At 42.4% G+C, this 18,359-nt stretch overlaps 1 protein-coding gene across 1 annotated transcript; it reads left to right on the top strand.

The window, feature by feature from the left end:
• The first annotated feature begins 1,368 nt into the window (after window positions 1–1,368).
• PGRMC2 (progesterone receptor membrane component 2) lies at window positions 1,369–13,829 on the top strand. The gene is made up of 3 exons (XM_009096330.4): window positions 1,369–1,711; window positions 11,405–11,560; window positions 12,601–13,829. Exons 1-3 carry the CDS (start codon window positions 1,384–1,386, stop codon window positions 12,696–12,698), a joined length of 582 nt encoding a protein of 193 aa, XP_009094578.4. The 5' UTR covers window positions 1,369–1,383; the 3' UTR covers window positions 12,699–13,829.
• Window positions 13,830–18,359: the final 4,530 nt, after the last annotated feature.

Raw genomic sequence — 18,359 nt, 5'->3', positions numbered from 1 at the left:
CATTACATAGGGTGTTGAAAACTCGGGGCTTTATGAAAATGCTAAGTATCCTTAATGTTATTTCCCACTGGGTTTAGTCCCCCGCGCTGTCTTCCCAGCTTTGTTGAAACATATGAGTTTTACAAGCGAGTTACATGATTGCGAATTACTCCCAAAGCTCCCAAATTACTCCCAAAGTATTAGGCAGGGATGCTTCAGCACCCCGGAGTTACGTGGAGTAACAGCGTTTCTCAAGTCCGAAGTACTCCCTGCACCGCATTCCAGCCGCAGGGAGAGTGGCTGAGCCAGGCTTACACTGCCTGAGCCCTGTTACACATCCATAGAGAGGCTCTTCTGGATCACCCGATGAGACAGACGGTCGGTGCCGCTTGGGAACACGTTCACCAAGAGAGAGGTGCACAAAGGCTTCATTCTGCTGCCAGGTCTTTTGACTTCCCTGCAGGTGGTCTCCTCCTGAGATGAGCTACACTTACCATCTCTAACCCCTGGAAAGAACAAAACCTTTAAGAAGTCTTTCTCCTCACGTAACTGAGCAAGCAACTGAGGAGCACGGGTAGTACGTAACGAGGTATACGAGAGCCATCTATGTGCTGCCAGTGATACATTTCAAAGCACGGGAGGTGATCCTACTGCATCAGCCCTATGCCAGCAAGCACCCCGTTTTCTGACAGCCAGAAATGGAAGAGCACATTCACCCTAAGGAGCCAAGGGCACCGAGCAGCCCCCGAGCCGCCTCCGCCCCACAGACCAGCCCTGTGTCACCCGAGCGGGCAGCGCCGCCGCCCCACAGCCCTGCGCAGTCAGACGTGTCGCTCGCTCGGCACCTGCCGAGCGAGCCCCGCACGACGTGGCCGCACCGCGGTGGCCCAACGCCGCCGGCCGGCCTTCGACCCTCTGGTCGGTGGCGGGGACAGGCGCCTCCTGCGATCGCTGTTCCCCAGCACCGCGCGGCTGTACCGCGGCGCCCTCAGAGCCTCCCGCGGCTCCCAGCGCTTCCCGCCCTCTGCCGTGAGGCGGCGGCACGAGCGACCCCCCCACCGCCTCCGCGCGCCGCGCTCCCGCCAACGCCACCGGGGCGCGCGGGGGCGATTGTGGGGGGGGGGGGGGGGGATGAGGATGAGAGGAATGGGGGGGGGGGGAAGGGGGAGGGCGGTGCGCGCGCACGCGCGCTGGGGTGCCGCGGCGCCTCTCGCGCGAGCGGCGCGCGCGCGCCGTTGGGCCGGGCGCGGGGCGTGCCCGCGTCCCGATTCGCCGGCGGGGCGCGAGCCGGGCGGGGGCGGGGCCGGCTCGGGCCGGCGGCCAATGGGAAGCGGGAGGGGCGGTGGGCGGGGGCGTGGCCGCGGCCGGGCGTGTCCCGGGCGGGCGCGCGCTGTCCGGGCAGCGATGGCGGACGATGGGCAGGGGCGGCTCAGGACTGAGGAGGGCCGGGCGAGCGGCGCGGCCCTGGCGGGCGGCGAGGTGCTGCTGAGCGTGGGGCTGCTGGCCCTGGCGCTGCTGGCGGCCTACCGGCTGTACCTGCGCTGGGGAGCGCGGAACGGGCCGGGGGGCGCGGCCCGGCAGGGCGAGGCCGCCGCGCTGCCGCGCATGAAGCGCCGGGATTTCTCCCTGGAGCAGCTGCGCGAGTTCGACGGCGCTCGCAATCCTCGCATCCTCCTGGCTGTTAACGGCAAAGTCTTCGACGTGACCAAAGGCAGCAAGTTCTACGGGCCCGGTGAGACGGCGGGGGGATGGGGGGAGTCCCGGCCGGGGACCCACCGGCGCTGTTACACTGGTGATGCTCAGCGGGTCTGGGTTCTCCTCAGGCAGCCGTCATTTTCCCAGATGCCTTGATTTGGATGTGCCGTGGTTAATTCTATTTTTTTTTTTTTTCCCTTCTGTCTCTTCTAGTAGGTTTCCCAAGTGCAGCTGAGCAGTGCTTTCTTCGTTCTAGCGCTTACGGCTCAGGAGAGGAAGCCGACCAGCTGGTTATTTATTTAGGTGTAAATGCCATATTGAGTGTGACTTTTAGTCAGGATAAAGATAGGAGAGCTCTGGGACTAGTATGGTGCTGCTGTTGGGAAGAGTGCAGAAATCAAGCCAATCTCGTAAACAGACAGCCAGCCAGCACTCCTCTTCGGAGAGGAAATGTGTATTTCGAAGGTTCAGAAAAGCAGGCTTCAGAGAAATGTTCTGGTTTTGTATTCACCTTGTACACTGTGAAACTGCAGCTCACTTTCTCGTGATAAGCAGCATTCTTAATAATGAGGTGGGTAAACTTACTGGTGAGCACTGTGTTCACGACTGATGCCAAAGGAAATGAGGCTTATGACTGCTGATAATTTTCTTCTTTAAACAATGGTGGTTTGGAAAACTTGCTCTAATCAAACTACGCAGGAGTTTTCATAATAACCGTGGCAATCTTCTTTGTGAGAGGGGTGGAGGGGAGAGAGGATATTTCCCACTCCCCCAGGAAATAGTTCAAGTTAAGTAATCATTTATTATTATTTAATAATTGAGGTTAGAAAAAGAAAAATACAAAGCTGGCGTGTTACGAGCCTTTGGTTCTTGGCGGGGAAGGGACAAGCAGTTCTGTGGCTGAACTGGGCTAGAATTTTGTAACTACTTTATGCTCAAAGTTGGTGATACCAGTTGCAGAAAGTGAACCTGCTGTAATTGAATTGAAATGCTTTTTGGCTGGGTTCTTACTATAAAAATTCGCAGTGGAATCTGAAGTACCTTGCCATGCTTTGTGTTGTTTATTAACCAGTAAAGCTGAGAAAATGCAGCCTGGTGAGCTGCAGCTTTCATGCCACTTAATCAGGCTAGTTCTTTTGTCTCTCTTATTTAGGGGTTTTTAAACTGAGACCTGTGTGCTGACATAAAATGCAGGTAATACACATGCTGCATGAAACCTAAAACACCAGTAAGCTGCCAGAGTGCTCTGTGAAATAATACTGAACCCTGATCTAAACATTGACTTTCTCCCTTTTGTGTATCAAACTTCAGTTGAATGTTAGACTCTCCTTTCCAGATACCATCAGTGGTTCACACTGTCAACCTTTGGAGGCCTCTTATTGTGAGGAAGCTAAAACTTAATGTTCTAGGACATCAATCTGCTTTTTGATAACTGGTAGCAGCTGGTTTTCCTTAAAAGCAGTGCTTCTAGCTTTTCATCAAGAGGGACAAAGGCTTTTTTTATTTTTTTGTCCCTGTAGTGAAAGATTGCCTTTTTCTAACAGGAGTGACATCGTTTTCGTGTCAGATCCGTAACTCGGGATGTTGCATGTAAAGCTCAAGCAGTGCATCATCAGCTGTGTGTTCTCTGCCAAACATGATGATTTCTGAATTGTGCTGATGTGGTTTCCCTCTTTGGATACATATCAGGGAATTTTTTCTTGCAACTGTTTTGTGGCTGAAAAGAAGAACACTAGTAGATAGTTTGCAGGCCTTAAAAACCTGAGAAGAGTTCAAGTGGAAAAGTCTCCTACAGCTGGTTGAGATCTATTCAGAAAGGCTTCAGCCAGAGTATCCAGATGTCCACAGCAGTTCTCATGGAAATTTTATGTCTCATAGCTGGAGTGTGGCAAGGGAAGTGCAAATCATACCAGCAAAGCATGGCCAGATTTTAACAGAAGGAAGAGCTGAGGACTTTGGCTCTGCTGATGTTTCAGGCTCTGACTGTGAGCCTTTAGTACTGAGGTACTGATGTGAAGAGAGAGTGCTTCAGCTTTGAGGGCAGTGGAAAGCAGTGGCTGAGGGCTCATTTCAGTCTTCAGCAAGTCTGCAGGCCTGGGTTAATGCTGAATAACGTGGCTGCCTCAGGTGGCTTCTCATGTCTTCATAGGTAGGTCTGGTTTTCCTTCTTCAGTGTAGTTTGGATGCCAAGGTGTTCCTTTTTTTTCTACTTATAGCAGAAAGTTTAAAATGCACAAAATTGTCATCTAGTCCAGATTTTTGTCCAACAATTGAGATTCCATTGAAGCTTCCACCAAACTTGTGATTTTATTCAGAGTTCTCCTGGTTTTAAGTTTCCATCCAGTGAATCCTGTTATACTTTGGTCCATTTCATTCAAGAGCCCTTTACATACATACGTACTGTAAAGGTATTTTTAAATAATGATAGAGTGTTGAAGCCCTCCTTTCAAACAGCCGTGACTGAAAACTTCATTTTCTTGAACATTTAATCCAAACGTTTCCCAGTTTGGTTGTTGGGTTTTTTTTGTTTGTTTTGCTGTTTTCTTTAAGCCTTCTGCAGTTTATCTCATTGGTATCCTTTTATTCTCTGGTATCTCTTAATGTATTTTAGCTAAGAGTAAAGAAAGGCTGCACTGCACATATAACAGTCTGTACCTCCAAAAACCACTTTGCTCACATTGGACTCTGAATTTCAAACTTTACTTGCCAAGTGCTTTTCCAAAATGCTGCTCTGTCCTGCAAATACACCATTTGTTTCAAGACTTCACTTAGGTGTATTAAATTCCACCTCTGCTTGTGTCCAGATGAGTAAGTGACCTAGAGTGCTTTGACTGATTATTAAATCTGATTTAATAATCCCTTTATCATCCACAAACTCCAAAAGAGATAAAGTAAACAATTAGTGGTACACTATTAAAAATATCACATAAGCAGAATGTTAGAGAACCTCTGTTGGGATGATTTCCCATCTGTAATCACATCTCATGACTTAGGGTTTGGTCATTAATACCTTCTGTGTGTGCTGTGTTGGTTTTATATCTTACAATGTGAGACAGTTTTTTACTTTTCATTTATTGTAACATTGAACTTTGTGTGTTTGTTTGCATCAAGGTTTCTGGTTGTGTATCTGTCAATAGAAGAGCATTGTAAGAGTTAGTGTACTTTGTGTGAGCAAATCTTAATATTTAGCAGTTAAATTTGCATGCCAAAGTATTGCCATAAACAGGTTTTGCTTAGCTTAGTAAGTACTTTGTGTATTTATGAAAAATACACATCTTTGAGCATGACAAAGCAAGATTATATGCAACCCCGAGTATGCAACTGTTCACGTCACTTCTATTTCTTAATGTTTCATGATCTTAAAAAAATCAATTTCCTGACTTTCCTTCACTGCAGTATGTTGTCACTGTCAACTCATCTCTCATCCCACTTGTCTTTCACCATGTCATGAAGATCTCTGATTTTCCAAGAAGAATACATTAGATAGTAGTAGTTCCTTCCACAAAAAACATTCCATCATAGTTCATTTTCCATGAAGGGAAACCTGCCTTTATTTGATTGTAATAAACAGCCATCATTTTTTCTGATAATTTGTATAAAAATAATCTGATGCTGTTAGACTTTGTTTGGAATTCAGTGCCATAAATTTCCCTGAGTCTCTGTTGACCACATGGCAATGGTGCTTTTCCATACATCCTTTCCAAGGGTATGGTTAGAGTGAAGTGTTGCAGGAGGGACTCTACATATGTTGTATTTGGAGAATACTGTTAAGGGTGGCCTTATCTTAAGAACACAACAGGCTGAGGGGTTACAGATAAGTACAGAGGATAAGACTGAGGGAAAGAAATGTTTTCTGTAAAGTGTGAAAGGTCTTCTCAGTGGTTCTGATGTTTGTCACCTCTTTGGCTGTCTATGTAGTGGAAGTGTCTCTTGCCCTGGGATTCAGCTTTTCAGAGAAATAGCTTTTCTGGACAGAGAAGTGGAGTTCCAGCCAGAAGCAGTAAAACTAAAAGGTGTATGCACACATATTGGTGAGAGATTGTTTCCATACTTCTGGTTAAAGGGAGTAGTGCCTTTGCTGCCAGGGTGGAGGTTGTTCTGAGCCTCCAGGCCATGCTCATGGAGAGCAGTAAAGTGGTTTTGTGCGGGAAGATCAGCACTCTGTCTCCTTCTCTGCTTCTACTCTGTGTGTCTGTCAGCTCTCTTTCTTGTTTTTTAAATTTCTTTTTACCTTTTTCACAGCCTCAGTATATCCCTTAAAACTTGAACAACTGTGAGTTTCATAAGAGGTCTGTACAAATTCCTAGTTCCTATTTAAACCAATCATGTTCCAGTCACAGAATTGATTAGGCTGGAAAAAACCTCTGAGATCATTGAGTCACCTGACATTTGAGGGGCCTGATCAAGCAGGTGTGCTCAAAGCAAGATAATATGGAATGTGATAGTGACATCACATGAATTGTTAGTTAGTTAATATGAATTGTTACATGTAGATGTTAAGTCCAGTACACAGCAGCCATGCTGTCATTGAATGAAAAAAACCTGGCCAGCTTTGCTTGTCTTATTAGGAAATAAACTGGTGGTCAGAGCATTTCTCACTAAACCAAGATGTGGAATCTAGGTCCTTCTCAAGAGCTCCTGACTGCTGGCCTGTGCTTGTTGTCTGCCCCTTTAGTAGAAACTGGGTCATTGATTCTTGCCCTTTTTTTTTCCCACAGAGTTAAAGAGCAGGTAAGCAAAAGAGAGAGTGAGGCTCTCTGGCCTTGTGCCTTAGGAGTCAGGTTTAGACCCCTGTTTCTGGGCAGTTCCATCTTAGCATGTAGACTTCACACCTGTAGAGCTCCCATTTAGCATGTGGATTGGTCTCCTAAGGACACATACTTTCCATGCAAGTTGTAACTCAAAATTGACCCACATCTTCCTTTTCATGTAAATCTAGAGCAGTAAAGTTAAAATTATGTCACCTTGAATTCCCAGTGATAAATGTTATTAGAAACCTTCTGCTTTCAAGCTACATCTCAAATGGCTTAGTCTAACTTTCAGATTTTCATTCTCTCATGAAAGATACAACACTGAGCAAACACATGTCAGGATTCAGATACAAAATTTGAAACAGCCAGTCAATGTTCCACTTCAGTTTGGAGTGGAAAAAGTAAGCAAAGTGATAGAATAATGTTAATAATTGTTAATAATTTTGTAGCCTGTCTCCCTTTATCCTAACTCACATTAAAGGGGACATTAGTCCTGATTCTTGTCTGCAGATTAACAATTGTTGTCCCTCAGCATCTAAACTTCAAAGAAAACTGAGGTTTGTTTCCAGTAGCTGTATGTAGCCCACAGATGCACATTTGGTGATTGCTTTGAAGTGCTTTTTGACTAGTTGAAGAAACCAAAGCTGCTGGTTTAAAGCTGAACTTTGTTGTTAACCTGTGTGGCTTCTTTAGAGAGATCACATGGACCTTGTGAAAAGGAACACAATTCTTAGTTCACCTCTCACTTCATTAGCTATAAAGTCCACATGTGGCTATCTGTGATCTATTCTCTGTGCTGCCCCTTGGAGCCATCCAAAGTTCAGTGTACAGCGTTACTGCTGTTGGAGCAATAGTCTGGGATATTCCACAAAGCTGCTACCAAACTGAAATGCTCAGGGAGCCTTTTGGCAGCCGGTAACATACCCTGAAGTTGGATCCAGCATAGGTTTTGCTGGGGGAACTATTGGCCAAACTGGCTGAAAATTGAAATAGGTGCTGTTCCAAGATCCAGTTTACCCTGTTCAGGAGGAAGTGACTAGAAGCAGTACTTCCAAATAACAACTTTGTGGTTAAAAATTTTTAATATGTTCCTTCAGGTTGAATAGATTTTTTTCCTTGTCTGCAAAGAGAAATTAAATCTTCATTAGAGAATGAAACAAGCAGTGCTAGGAGATGCAGAAATCTTGAATGTATTTTTATCATCTGAAGAGACTTTGACTTTAGCAATTCTCGAAGTTTATTTTGAATAAGGACAAATGCCAGGCTGAACAGGATGTCAAATTCATCAAGGCTTCTAAATTCTTAACTGGATTCTGAAAGGAAGTAAAGCTCTGCAGGTGGTGGGTAGCAAGGTTTTGCATGTGTTGTAGCTTAGAGAAGAGCGTACTTTATACAAGGTGGAGTTGTAAGGTAGGTGAGGACTTTATACAGGGGAAATGCAGAGTATGAACGTGGAGGTATAGATGTGGAGATAGGCAGGCAAATATGTGGGCTTGATAACTGGTCTCAGGGCTAAAATTAACAAAGGTTCTGGAGCAGAGGTCTTTAAATGTGAAAGCTGTGATGGGAATAAAAGCATTCTTCAAGGAGCAACTTTCCTTTATGGAAGACTTGTACCTCCATATACCCAAGTAACATGTAACAGATGTGTTCTAATTGGTTTTGACACTTCCCTGACTCTTGCTGTTTTACTATCCCAAATGGGAGTGGGAGGAGAATTTTTTAAAGACATATTTGACTGTGAAATGGCTAATTTGGGGGTACAGCAAAAAAAAACCCACCACTGAAATGTTGTGATATGGTCTCAGAAACTTGCTTTGGTTTACATACCTGTGCTCCAAGCCACTGTTCCTGCCCTCTCTTCAGCGTGTCTGTCATGTCATGCTGCAATCAATTATTTACAGCAGGAGCCAGGCTAAATAGGTGGGCAGACAAAAGGAAAGGAAAGAAGGACTGTGGGTAGGGCCTGCAGAGTAAATTGCATCAGGCTATGAAAGAACTCTGTGGGAGTGTGTCTAGGATTGCACTGATGTCTCCACCTCAATCATGTTCCTGAAAGATATTTTCTCCCTGGGATTTTATGTGCTGGCACCTTCCTGGACACCTCCCCAAGTGCAGTGAAATCTGATATGCAAAATAGCTTTTTCAGACTGTTGCACCAGGTTTTTTTTGTTTTTTTGGTTTTTTTTTTAATATAAAAAACTGTTGCACCAGTTTTTTATATAAAAGTGCGTAATAGGCTAGGGCTTAGAGCAGAACCCCAGAGCTGTATGTTTTGTATTAATATAAAATACTGTAGTTAAACTCTGTCTTGTATTAATATAAAATACTGTAGTTAAACTCTGTGTAGAAGCACCTAAATGGAAGCTTTAAATCTTGAAGCAGATCTTGCTCATACTGAGATCGCTGAACTTCTGCTTTAGGAACCAAGGTGAAGCCAAGCTTGCACCATTTACTAATAATCACAATTCAATATTTACCTTTTAGTGTAGGATTAAAGAATAGAACACATTTCTAAGTTACATTTGCAGAGCTGGAATTTAAAATGCTGTCTGCCGAGTCCAAAGGTTGGTTTTTACAAGTTAGCATTCCACTGAGTGCTTGGACGTGGCTTGATGGGTCCTCTGTGACTTCTGAATACTTCTGTAATAAGCATTCTGGAATCTTAAAGTTCAAATTCAGTTTTAGGAAAGAAAAAAGATATTGGTGTCAAAGCATCTGAGATTATAAGATATTGCAGAAATTTTGCATCCATTAATCTTAATGCAAGCTGATATATTCTAAAAGTTTTCATGCTTTCAATTAAGTGTGTTATTGAGATTTAAGACTATTCAGTGCTTGATACAGATAAATATAATATCATTCTCTTTTTAATATAAGTAATTGGAATCAAGCTGGTGGACCAAGAGGTGGCATCTCAGCAGGTGCTGTGAAACTCCATAAACCACTAAATGCAGGGAAGAATGGAAGGGCAGCAGGGTACTACTCTCTGATTAGCCAGAGTTTGGAAAACACCTTGTGCAAATAGTAGCATTTATGGACATACTTGCTTGAAAACACTTCAGAGAAAGGGAAAAATGGGGACAGAATACTGTTAGTGGGGTCACTACAAAACAATTTCTAATTGCTTTTAAGGATTTACTAATTGTGGTGTTGGTAAGAGCTGTTTATGGCTCCCACATTCTTTATTCAGAACATTGAAAATGAGATCACTTGAATGAGAAATCATTGAGTTTTGCTGGAAGCAGAACTTTTTGTTTGAAGAAACTCTGTGTTGTTTTGCAGATGATGGTCATTGCTGCCTCTTAGCCTGTCCTGTGGAAGTGACCAAGCATGCAGAGTGCATTGGTATAGGATTGATTTCAGTCTCTAAATCCTGCTTTTCAAATAAATACCTAATTCAGGATGCAAAAATAGGAAAGGTAGCCCTCCTCTTGGCTTTGTTTCCCTGAAGTACTGTACCTGTAGTCCCTGATTCCTGAGGCAGTTCTCATGAGTGCTGTTCTTGGAGCTAAATACCTGAAAGGATGAGAACAGAGATGCTGTTCATCATTATGGTCCCACTGGTACAGTGCAAACTTCCAGCTGATAGTTCATTCTCTAATACCTACATCTTGTGAAATTGTGCTTTGAAATCAGTTGGTTTATTTCCAGAGAAAGGAGGGAATTGTCTTTGGCACACAGAACAACCTTCTGTTCTCTGGTTTGAATGTAAACAGCATAAAATGCCTGGCACTCTGGGGTGGAGAGACACCACCAGTTCTGGTGAGGACATCCTTTCTTCTGATCCATATGGTGCTCAGGTTCCCTGCTTCAGGAGCTGTCCCTGCTGCATTCAGTTCAGCCCTGGAGTCAATGGCCAGCAGGAGTAGATAGGTGTGGTGGCTGCAGTGAGCAGCCTGGGCAGAACCAGCCTTTTGGAATGATTCCCCATGGCTCATCCTGCTGCAGAAGAGATCTGAGGTGCTTCAGCAGGCAGTAGAGGGGGTGAAGAACAGTGTATTGCCACTTGCTTGTGTTCATTCTTGCCCATGGGTGCTGCCTTTTCTTCAGGCTGATGGCCACCGTTGTGTGTTATTTTGTTTTTTGAGTTTTTTTTTGTCTTAGTTTCAGGTTTTTAATTGATCCGAATTTAAGGTATTTGGTTTTAGGTCAAGAAAATCTAAGATAACAATATGCTTTAAGCTCTTTCAGTTAATTAAAATTTGTGAAAGCCAATTACCAATCTTACCCTGCAAATTGTTGGTTTATAAACCATCCATTTCTCTCAATAATAATATTTATTTCACATTCATTGCTCAAAATTTTATTGGGATATTTGTGCTGCTTTGCATTGGTCAAAAAGCACAGAGGAAGCAGTTGCTTTATATTGCTAATGTGACAATTTGTTCTGGTTTCAAGAGCATTACAGGGGGAGCAGTATAGGGGATCTGCAGTATAGGGGATCTGCTGCCCAAAATAAGTGAGGTGATTTCCTCAGAAATAAGAAATGTCACAAAAGATGTAGAAAGTTCTTGTGATTCTGTAAGTGAAGTAAAATCATTACTTAGCCCTTAAGTTCTCTTTATTTATAATAATGGATTTCTAATTAAGATGTCTATGCAGTTTGCTTCTGTTCATATCTGACTTGCAAATATTCAATGTGTTGCTTAATAGAAGTGTATTTCTTTTGAATTCCAGCCTCTGGTCCCTTTTGGAATTTGCATCAACTGGCTTGCATCAACTGTCAGGGATTTTTCCAGATATCCCTTCAAAGCTATTTTCCTGGTTCTGCTTCTCTCAGCAGACTTTATCTCCTAGTGATATTAAAGATTGAATTGCAGTGCTGTTGAATGTCAAACAGCCATGGCATTGAAACTGCTGCTGTTCCCATCACTGCAGAAATTTAATGTATGGCTTTGGCAGACTACGTAAAGAACTGAGCTTTGGTCACCATAAGCAAAGACATGAAGGTATCAATTTTGTCTTTTTGTTTTCAGAGGGTCCATATGGAATATTTGCTGGCAGAGATGCCTCCAGGGGACTAGCAACTTTCTGTCTAGATAAAGATGCACTCAGAGATGAATATGATGACCTATCGGACTTAAATGCTGTACAGATGGAAAGTGTAAGAGAGTGGGAAATGCAATTTAAAGGTAAATTCTGAAATTATCAGCTTAAGGAAATGCTTTTAATAAAAATGACTGATTTGGGCTTGGGGAAGCTTTTAAAGAGGTGTTGACAGTTTAAAGAGGTGTTATCACAGAATATGCTGAGTTGGAAGTGACCCCCAAGGATCATCCATTTCAACTCTTAGCTCTGCACAGAACCATCCCCAGAAAACCCACCCTGTGCCTGAGAGCATTGCCCAAACCCTGCTTGAACTCTGTCAGGCTGGTGCTGTGACCCTGGAGAGCCTGTGCCAGTGCCCAGCCACCCTCTGGGTGAAGAACCTTTCTCTAATACCCAGCATAACCCTCCCCTGACACAACCTGGGGGTCACCACAGCAAAGTGTCTGCCCCTCCTTGTCCCCTCAAAAGGGAGGTGTGAGCTGCAGCAAGGTCCCCTTTAATGTGTGTGCAGTGTCACTTAACTGTTAAGACCAGACCAGGGATTTCAGGGCTATCTTCTACAGAGGCTTTCACTATATGTCACTATAGCTTTTTTAACTTTTTATTTTTGTACAATAAAACTGTTCTGTTAGCTCTTTGGCACAGAATTTCACTCCCAAATCTCATCTGCTTAGCTGGTGGAACTCCTGCTCGAGGTTGTTGGCTTTGGATGCCATGGAATTATCATTAGGACTAAGAGTTGTTTTAACATGAAGGGTTGGATGAGTTTGTCTTGAAATGCTAACAAATAAGGAATTATGCCTCTGGAGGGAGGGGGAATCATTTTTCACACTAATTGAAATCAAAACAGGCTGAAGGATTGAAAAGCTTTGGTTTTTAGCCCTTGGGTGATAAATTTTGCCTGATCAGCTGGAGGAGAATGGAAACAAAGTACTCACAGTTAGAGAAAGTAATGGTAGAAAGATTGTTTTAGGAGGCTGAGCTTGCTGCTAAATTACTATCAGTTTCAGTGATCGAGATTTAGAACTGTAGTGTGTAGGAGAAAAAGTGAATTTGCAGTAATATGGGCTAGCAAGCAAATGCAGCTGTATTTAATTGTAATGGAATCATAAATCTCTTTCAGAAAAATATGACTACGTAGGTAGACTCCTAAAACCAGGGGAAGAACCATCAGAATACACAGATGAGGAAGATACCAAGGATCACACTAAACAGGAATGAACTTTGTAAACAACCAAAGTCAGGGGCCTTCGGAACTGCAACCTCTTATTCCCCATCACAGAATGTCCTGCATCTTTGGGTACAGTTCATCTGCTGCGAAAAAACATTCAACAGGTTTTGTACAAGGAAAATAATATACTCACAAATGAAGATTTGAATACTAGACATTCTTTGTGCTGCCAAATTTTTCGTTGCAGTTTATTTGTAATGTCTGGTTAGGCTTCGTTAGTGAAGAGGGGCCAGGGATTTAAAGGCAAAAATGCTATTCCTTTTTATCAGTAAGCTGAAGCCTTCAGCTAGTGTACCTTACAAGCTCTCTAAAAGATGTGAGTCTTCAAGCTCAGAGGAAGGTTTGAATCTTGTTTTGTGTGTGTCTTCTCCTTCAGCATTAAAAGAAAGATGTACTCATCCACATCAGCATCAGTAGGTGAGACTACTGAAGCCGGTGTTAAAAATGTGAATTTCCAGTTTTGTTTTGTGTGTGGGCGTCAGTTGCCCGGCAGAATCCTTCAGTTCTCTAAGAGAAGTCCACGTAGATTAGGATGGGGATAAAATTCATCCTTTTCTCAAAAGGATTGGGTAAAAAAAGTTTCTTCTACAACAACTATTATCTGTAACCTGCCTCTCCCCCTTTTTCTCATCCTCTAAATCAAATCAAATATTAATTGTGCCTTATTTCGCTTCCATAGACTTGAATTGTTTTAAGGGACAGCCCCCAAATTGCGGTTTCATAGTCACTACAAGCAGCAGTGAGACTGAATTGGAATGTTCTGTTGACTGGAAAACCTTGATGTCATTCTGTGTATAGAATGTAAAAGAGGAGCACTCAGTGTTACTGCCATATGTTAATACTACATATACTTAAATTAGCATTGTGATGGCCAAATGCATACTCCCATGCTTCTTTTTAAGGAATTACAAACACACAAAAAAAAAAAAAAAAGTCTCCCTTCCTCCTCTTCCAGAAGCTGCCTAACTTTTGGGAGCATAGCCTTCACACCCCCGTAGAGTGAAGGGGCGTTGCGCGCGTGTGTCTGTGTGTGTGTCTATCTGAATGCAAGACTTGGGAGGGATTGTTTCTGCAGATATTGTAAATACGAGTACCATTTTAATAAAGCATGTACAATACCACTTGTGCTGTCAGACTCTGTGTAGAAGCTGGTAAGCAGAGCTGGAATATGATGCAATAAAAAGGGGGACAAGTCTTGGGTAGATGAAGCAGCCACTGCTGTTTGTCCTGGTGGAGGTATTTTCCCTTTCAAGTCCCAGCTGTTGAGGAATCTCAAAGACTTACTCAGGTAAGCTGTATTTAAGAAACTAAACCTATGCCAGTGAATTTATGGTGGGGGGGGGAAAGTGATACAAATAAAGCATTGTAGTAACTGAGTGCAACATAAGAATATAAGGAATATGTCACATGGCATTAACAGGACAAGAACAGCAGGCTCGTGGCTTGTGTTTGTACCTCTGGTTGCAGATTTCACCTGTGTTAAGTCTACAGTAACAGTTTATATATATATATACATTCTGTTGAACTGTAAACTGTGAAATTCCAGGGATGACTATTTTTTTTTATTCCTATTTGATTGAGAGATTCATATGGATGTAAATGAAACAAATAAAGAGATTCATATGGATGTAAATGAAACAAATAAACAAAAACTCCTCTGTGGAATCGTGTGTAACTCACATGTCCTAGAGGTGGAGGGAGGGTTTACTTCATCTTTATTTCATCTCCAGCCATGAAATAGGATTGTTTTGGCCTGGGAGAGGGAACAGAAATGGAGCTGTTTCTCCATAGAAGTTGTGTTTGCAGGCTCCTTTAGAGGCTGGACACTCCTGGGAGGTGTGAATTCAGTAAGCACCGGCTTCTGTTTGAGTCACGTCCTTATAAGCTGAGCAGTGTCCAGGCTTGGATTGAGTGTCTGCTAATCATCTAACTCTGCTGAAATGCTGGGCATGCTGCTGTAACTAACCACAGAAATATGTGGTTTAGATGGAGCAGTGGGAACCAACAGCATAAATAAAAGCTTCCCTGCATAGGACAAGGGCTGGGAGTAATTAAACACCAGTTCTATATCTGGATGCTTCACTAGGGATTTTTTTTCTTTTAGGTAAGTCTCACTGTAAAAGCTTTTACAGTACATTTACAGTATGCCTTTCACTTTCAGCTATTGCACAGCTGTTGCAGCTCATCATGGCACCCAGCTTGTGTAGCTGTGGAACAAGAAAAGGCAGCTTGCCCAACCATCCCTTAGGATAATCAGATAAGTGTTTGTCCCCAGGCTTCCACATGAAAATACATGTATGTGTTACAGCTTCTACTGTACAGAGTCAGAGCTGGAAGTTCTTGACCTTTGCTCTGAGTTTCTCTGCTCTTCACTCAGTGCAGCTGTAGCATTAGCTGCTCCTCATGCTTGTATCTAATTTCCTACTGGTGCAAGGAAGGTAACTTTTGAAGGGAGAGTAGTTTTGTACCTGCTGTGACTTACTAGCCCAAGTGCATTCTTTTCCTTTCCCTTGCTATCAGAATGGCAGTGAAGGTTAATCACAGTGAAATTACATGTAGTTGTGTTGCTGGGGTTTTAAAATTGCTTTAGGAGGAAAATGTTTAAAATTTAACTTTCAGGATTAGGGGAACAACAAGATGGGTACAGGGTGAGTTTTGCTTTGAAGCACCTTAATGGTAACTGAAGGATACAAAACTTGTCCCATGGCAGCAGAACATTGCATAGACCTAAAGTCTGGTGGATTTAAATTAACCTCATCCATCCTCCATACAAAGTCACTAGTGATCTAAAGCTGACAACCTAAAAAAAGTGCTTTAAAGCACACTGCAGCTTTCATATTTATAAAAAGTTGACACACAGCATAATTTAGCATAACATCAGATCCATCCAAACTTCAGTGCAATTATAAAAATTTGATGGAGGCGTTCAGCCTTGGAACATTTGTGTCAATCTCTTGGTCAAAATTCACTGTTGGGTAAAATGACAGGCACGTTGATACTGTGGTAAATTTTGTTTAAGCAACATGAGGGTCTTGATGGAAGAATGTCTCATCTTCAGAAACAAAATACATTTCTAGTTTAATGTATCACTTGTTTTCCTGGGCTAGACTTGGTGTTAAATTAGTTTTAGTCATCATTTGTTTTGACACTTCTGCCTCATTTTGTACACCACTTCCCAAAAATGCTTCATTTTAGCAGTAGATAGATTTTCAAATCTCCTTGGTTTAAAGAGAAAAAAAAATACCATGTTGTTACTTGATCTAAACATTTTGAATTTCCAGTAAGGACTACAGAATTATCTCACATGCTTGTACTTGTTTGTATCTTTTTATTGAGCTAGATCTACTTTTTCTTGACTAAGGCTTAAATTTTCTATCGTTCCAAGTTGGACACAGCATATAAAATCAGTTTGGCACTCTGCTGTGGATGTTGTTGCACTTTAAATTTCTCAATGCTGAGCTATTTTCTAATTATTTTTTCCTTCCTGCAGAATCAGTTTGATTTTACTGTCTTTGCTGCAAAGGGCAGGGAGCAGTTAAACCTTTCATAGGCTTTGTTTGAGTCTCTTTGACAATATTCTGTTTGACAACACAGTAAGAGTTTGTGGGGGTTTGTTTCCTCTAGGAAGAGGTACTATTCCTGTGTTTGGAACAGTACAAAAGATTTGGCTCTTTATTCCTTTCCCCCTAAACATCAGCAATAATGTAACTCTGGCCTTGCAGATGGAAAGCAAATCCTTCTCCTGGCTTTTAATTTATGGTTAAAGGTGAATGTTTCTTAACAGGTGCTCACAGCTTGGGTTTCAGCTTGCTTTGACACAACCTGTGTGCCAGGTGAAGGGTTGTTTACCTGAAATCCCAAAAGCACAGAGGCTGAAGACAGCAGAGAAGAAAGCTCTTGAGGTGACAGATCAAGCCTGGTATAGCTGTGGGATTTGTCAGGAGGAGATCCTTGGCTACTCTGAAGTGTCCTCTCCCAGGGAGTGTCATTTGTCACCTCAGCAGTGCCCGAAGCAAAGGCTGCAGTGTGGAGCCTGCCGTGAATACAAACTCCTTTCCATCCATTCTAATGCTTTATCTCCCACAGAAATCCAAATCCCTGTTTAAACACTGACAGGCTACTGCTGCTCAGTGTAGGAAAACATGATCTACTCTCCAACAGGAACAAGAGCCAGCTTGAATCTTCCATTTTAAAAAGCTGTTTAGAATCCACTGTTTTGAGCATGACAGAAATCTGGGTTTAGGCAGGGTAACGTTTTGAAGGGTCTGTACAGTTATTTGTTAACAGAAGAAATAAAGACAAACCTAAAAATTTGGGAGAATTTTTAGACAAGGTCCAAGATTTGCAAAGTGGTCAGTTATAGACCACTCTATTAAGACATAGTTAAGGTTGAATAAATGCACCTAAAAGGCATTGGAAAAGATGTTGGATACACAATAAGCCCTGCACCAAGCCCCATCAATTCCTGAGAGGTGATGAACCAGACAGTGAAGCCATCAGCAATGCAAGGATTGTTTTTTCCACTATCTGCAAGGGAAGAGAGGGAAGATTGAAGCCTGTGGGAAGTGAAAGGGCATCCCTGGGAGGCAGCCAGAGCTGTGGATGGATGGGGTGCTGGTTTTGTCCAGCTCACCAAAGGGACATCAAGCAGCTCTCATGGCCAGCAGGTGAAATATTCACTCTCCTTCCTTGCCTCATATTTATCATTCACCTGTCATATTCTTGACAAATACCCAATCATATGACAAAAATAAACCAATGTTTTTCTCTGGATTCTTTTGAAGAAAGCTGGCTTGCATTCCAAGAAGCACTTCTGCCTTTACCAGGCAACACCTCAGTGCAGCAGAAATTCCCATGCAAATCTACAGCCTTCCACTCTTTTAAATTGTTTTTCTTTACACTTTTTTGGGGAAAAAAAACTTGATATACAACAGTGTTAGGGTTTTTTGTTGTTTTTATAAAATTTTTCAAGATATCACAAAATTACACACACTAAAAGCTTAATCTGCACATTTTCCAATGAAAAATTGAAATATCTTAAATTTATTACTCGTATATACAATTTCAATCCAAATTTACATTCGCATTTTCATGGGTAGCAAAAGGCATGGATCAAACACAGGATTGAGATGTGTCACTTCAGCGTATTTATAGGATATTTACTTCAAATCGTGGTATGTGTTCATTTAAATTTATTTAGAACAGGCCACTGACAAAAGGCTGGGCTTTGTGCTGAAATGGTAGAAACTGTGGGGAAAGTCACTGCTACCATCCACTCCTTGCAATGCAAACATCCATCATTTGTTTCAGTGAGATTCACAGCACAATGACTGAAAAATTAACAGATTCACTATAACCTCTGAGAGCTGTTAGTTTCAAGCTCCATCTATGTCTGTGCAGTCAGTTTAAGGCATCTGTGCTAGACATCACTTTGTAACTTTTTTTTTTTTAATTAACTGAAGTAATTCTGCAGTTAACTAACCAAAAGTTGGAATTCCTCTCACCTACCCCAGAAGAGAAGTTATTCACTTGGTTCTTCTTGAGTCTTTAAAAACAAAGTAGTGAAGTTAATAAGACATGACAGGTTATAAACATCCCCCTCTTTCAGCTACAAAAATGGATTTGTACTTGAGTAACTTACATTCAGTGAA

Source organism: Serinus canaria, chromosome 4 (genome assembly GCF_022539315.1).
Source record: "Serinus canaria isolate serCan28SL12 chromosome 4, serCan2020, whole genome shotgun sequence".
NCBI lineage: Eukaryota > Metazoa > Chordata > Aves > Passeriformes > Fringillidae > Serinus > Serinus canaria.
Note: the sequence above shows the minus strand (reverse complement) of the source record. Positions and strands in the feature narration are given on the sequence as shown.

Coding starts and splice junctions, on each gene's coding strand:
- PGRMC2 (XM_009096330.4), top strand. CDS start 1,384: ATGGCGGACGATGGGCAGGGGCGGCTCAGGACTGAGGAGGGCCGGGCG. Junction 1,712..11,404: donor CAGCAAGTTCTACGGGCCCG/GTGAGACGGCGG, acceptor TTTTGTTTTCAG/AGGGTCCATATGGAATATTT. Junction 11,561..12,600: donor GTGGGAAATGCAATTTAAAG/GTAAATTCTGAA, acceptor AATCTCTTTCAG/AAAAATATGACTACGTAGGT.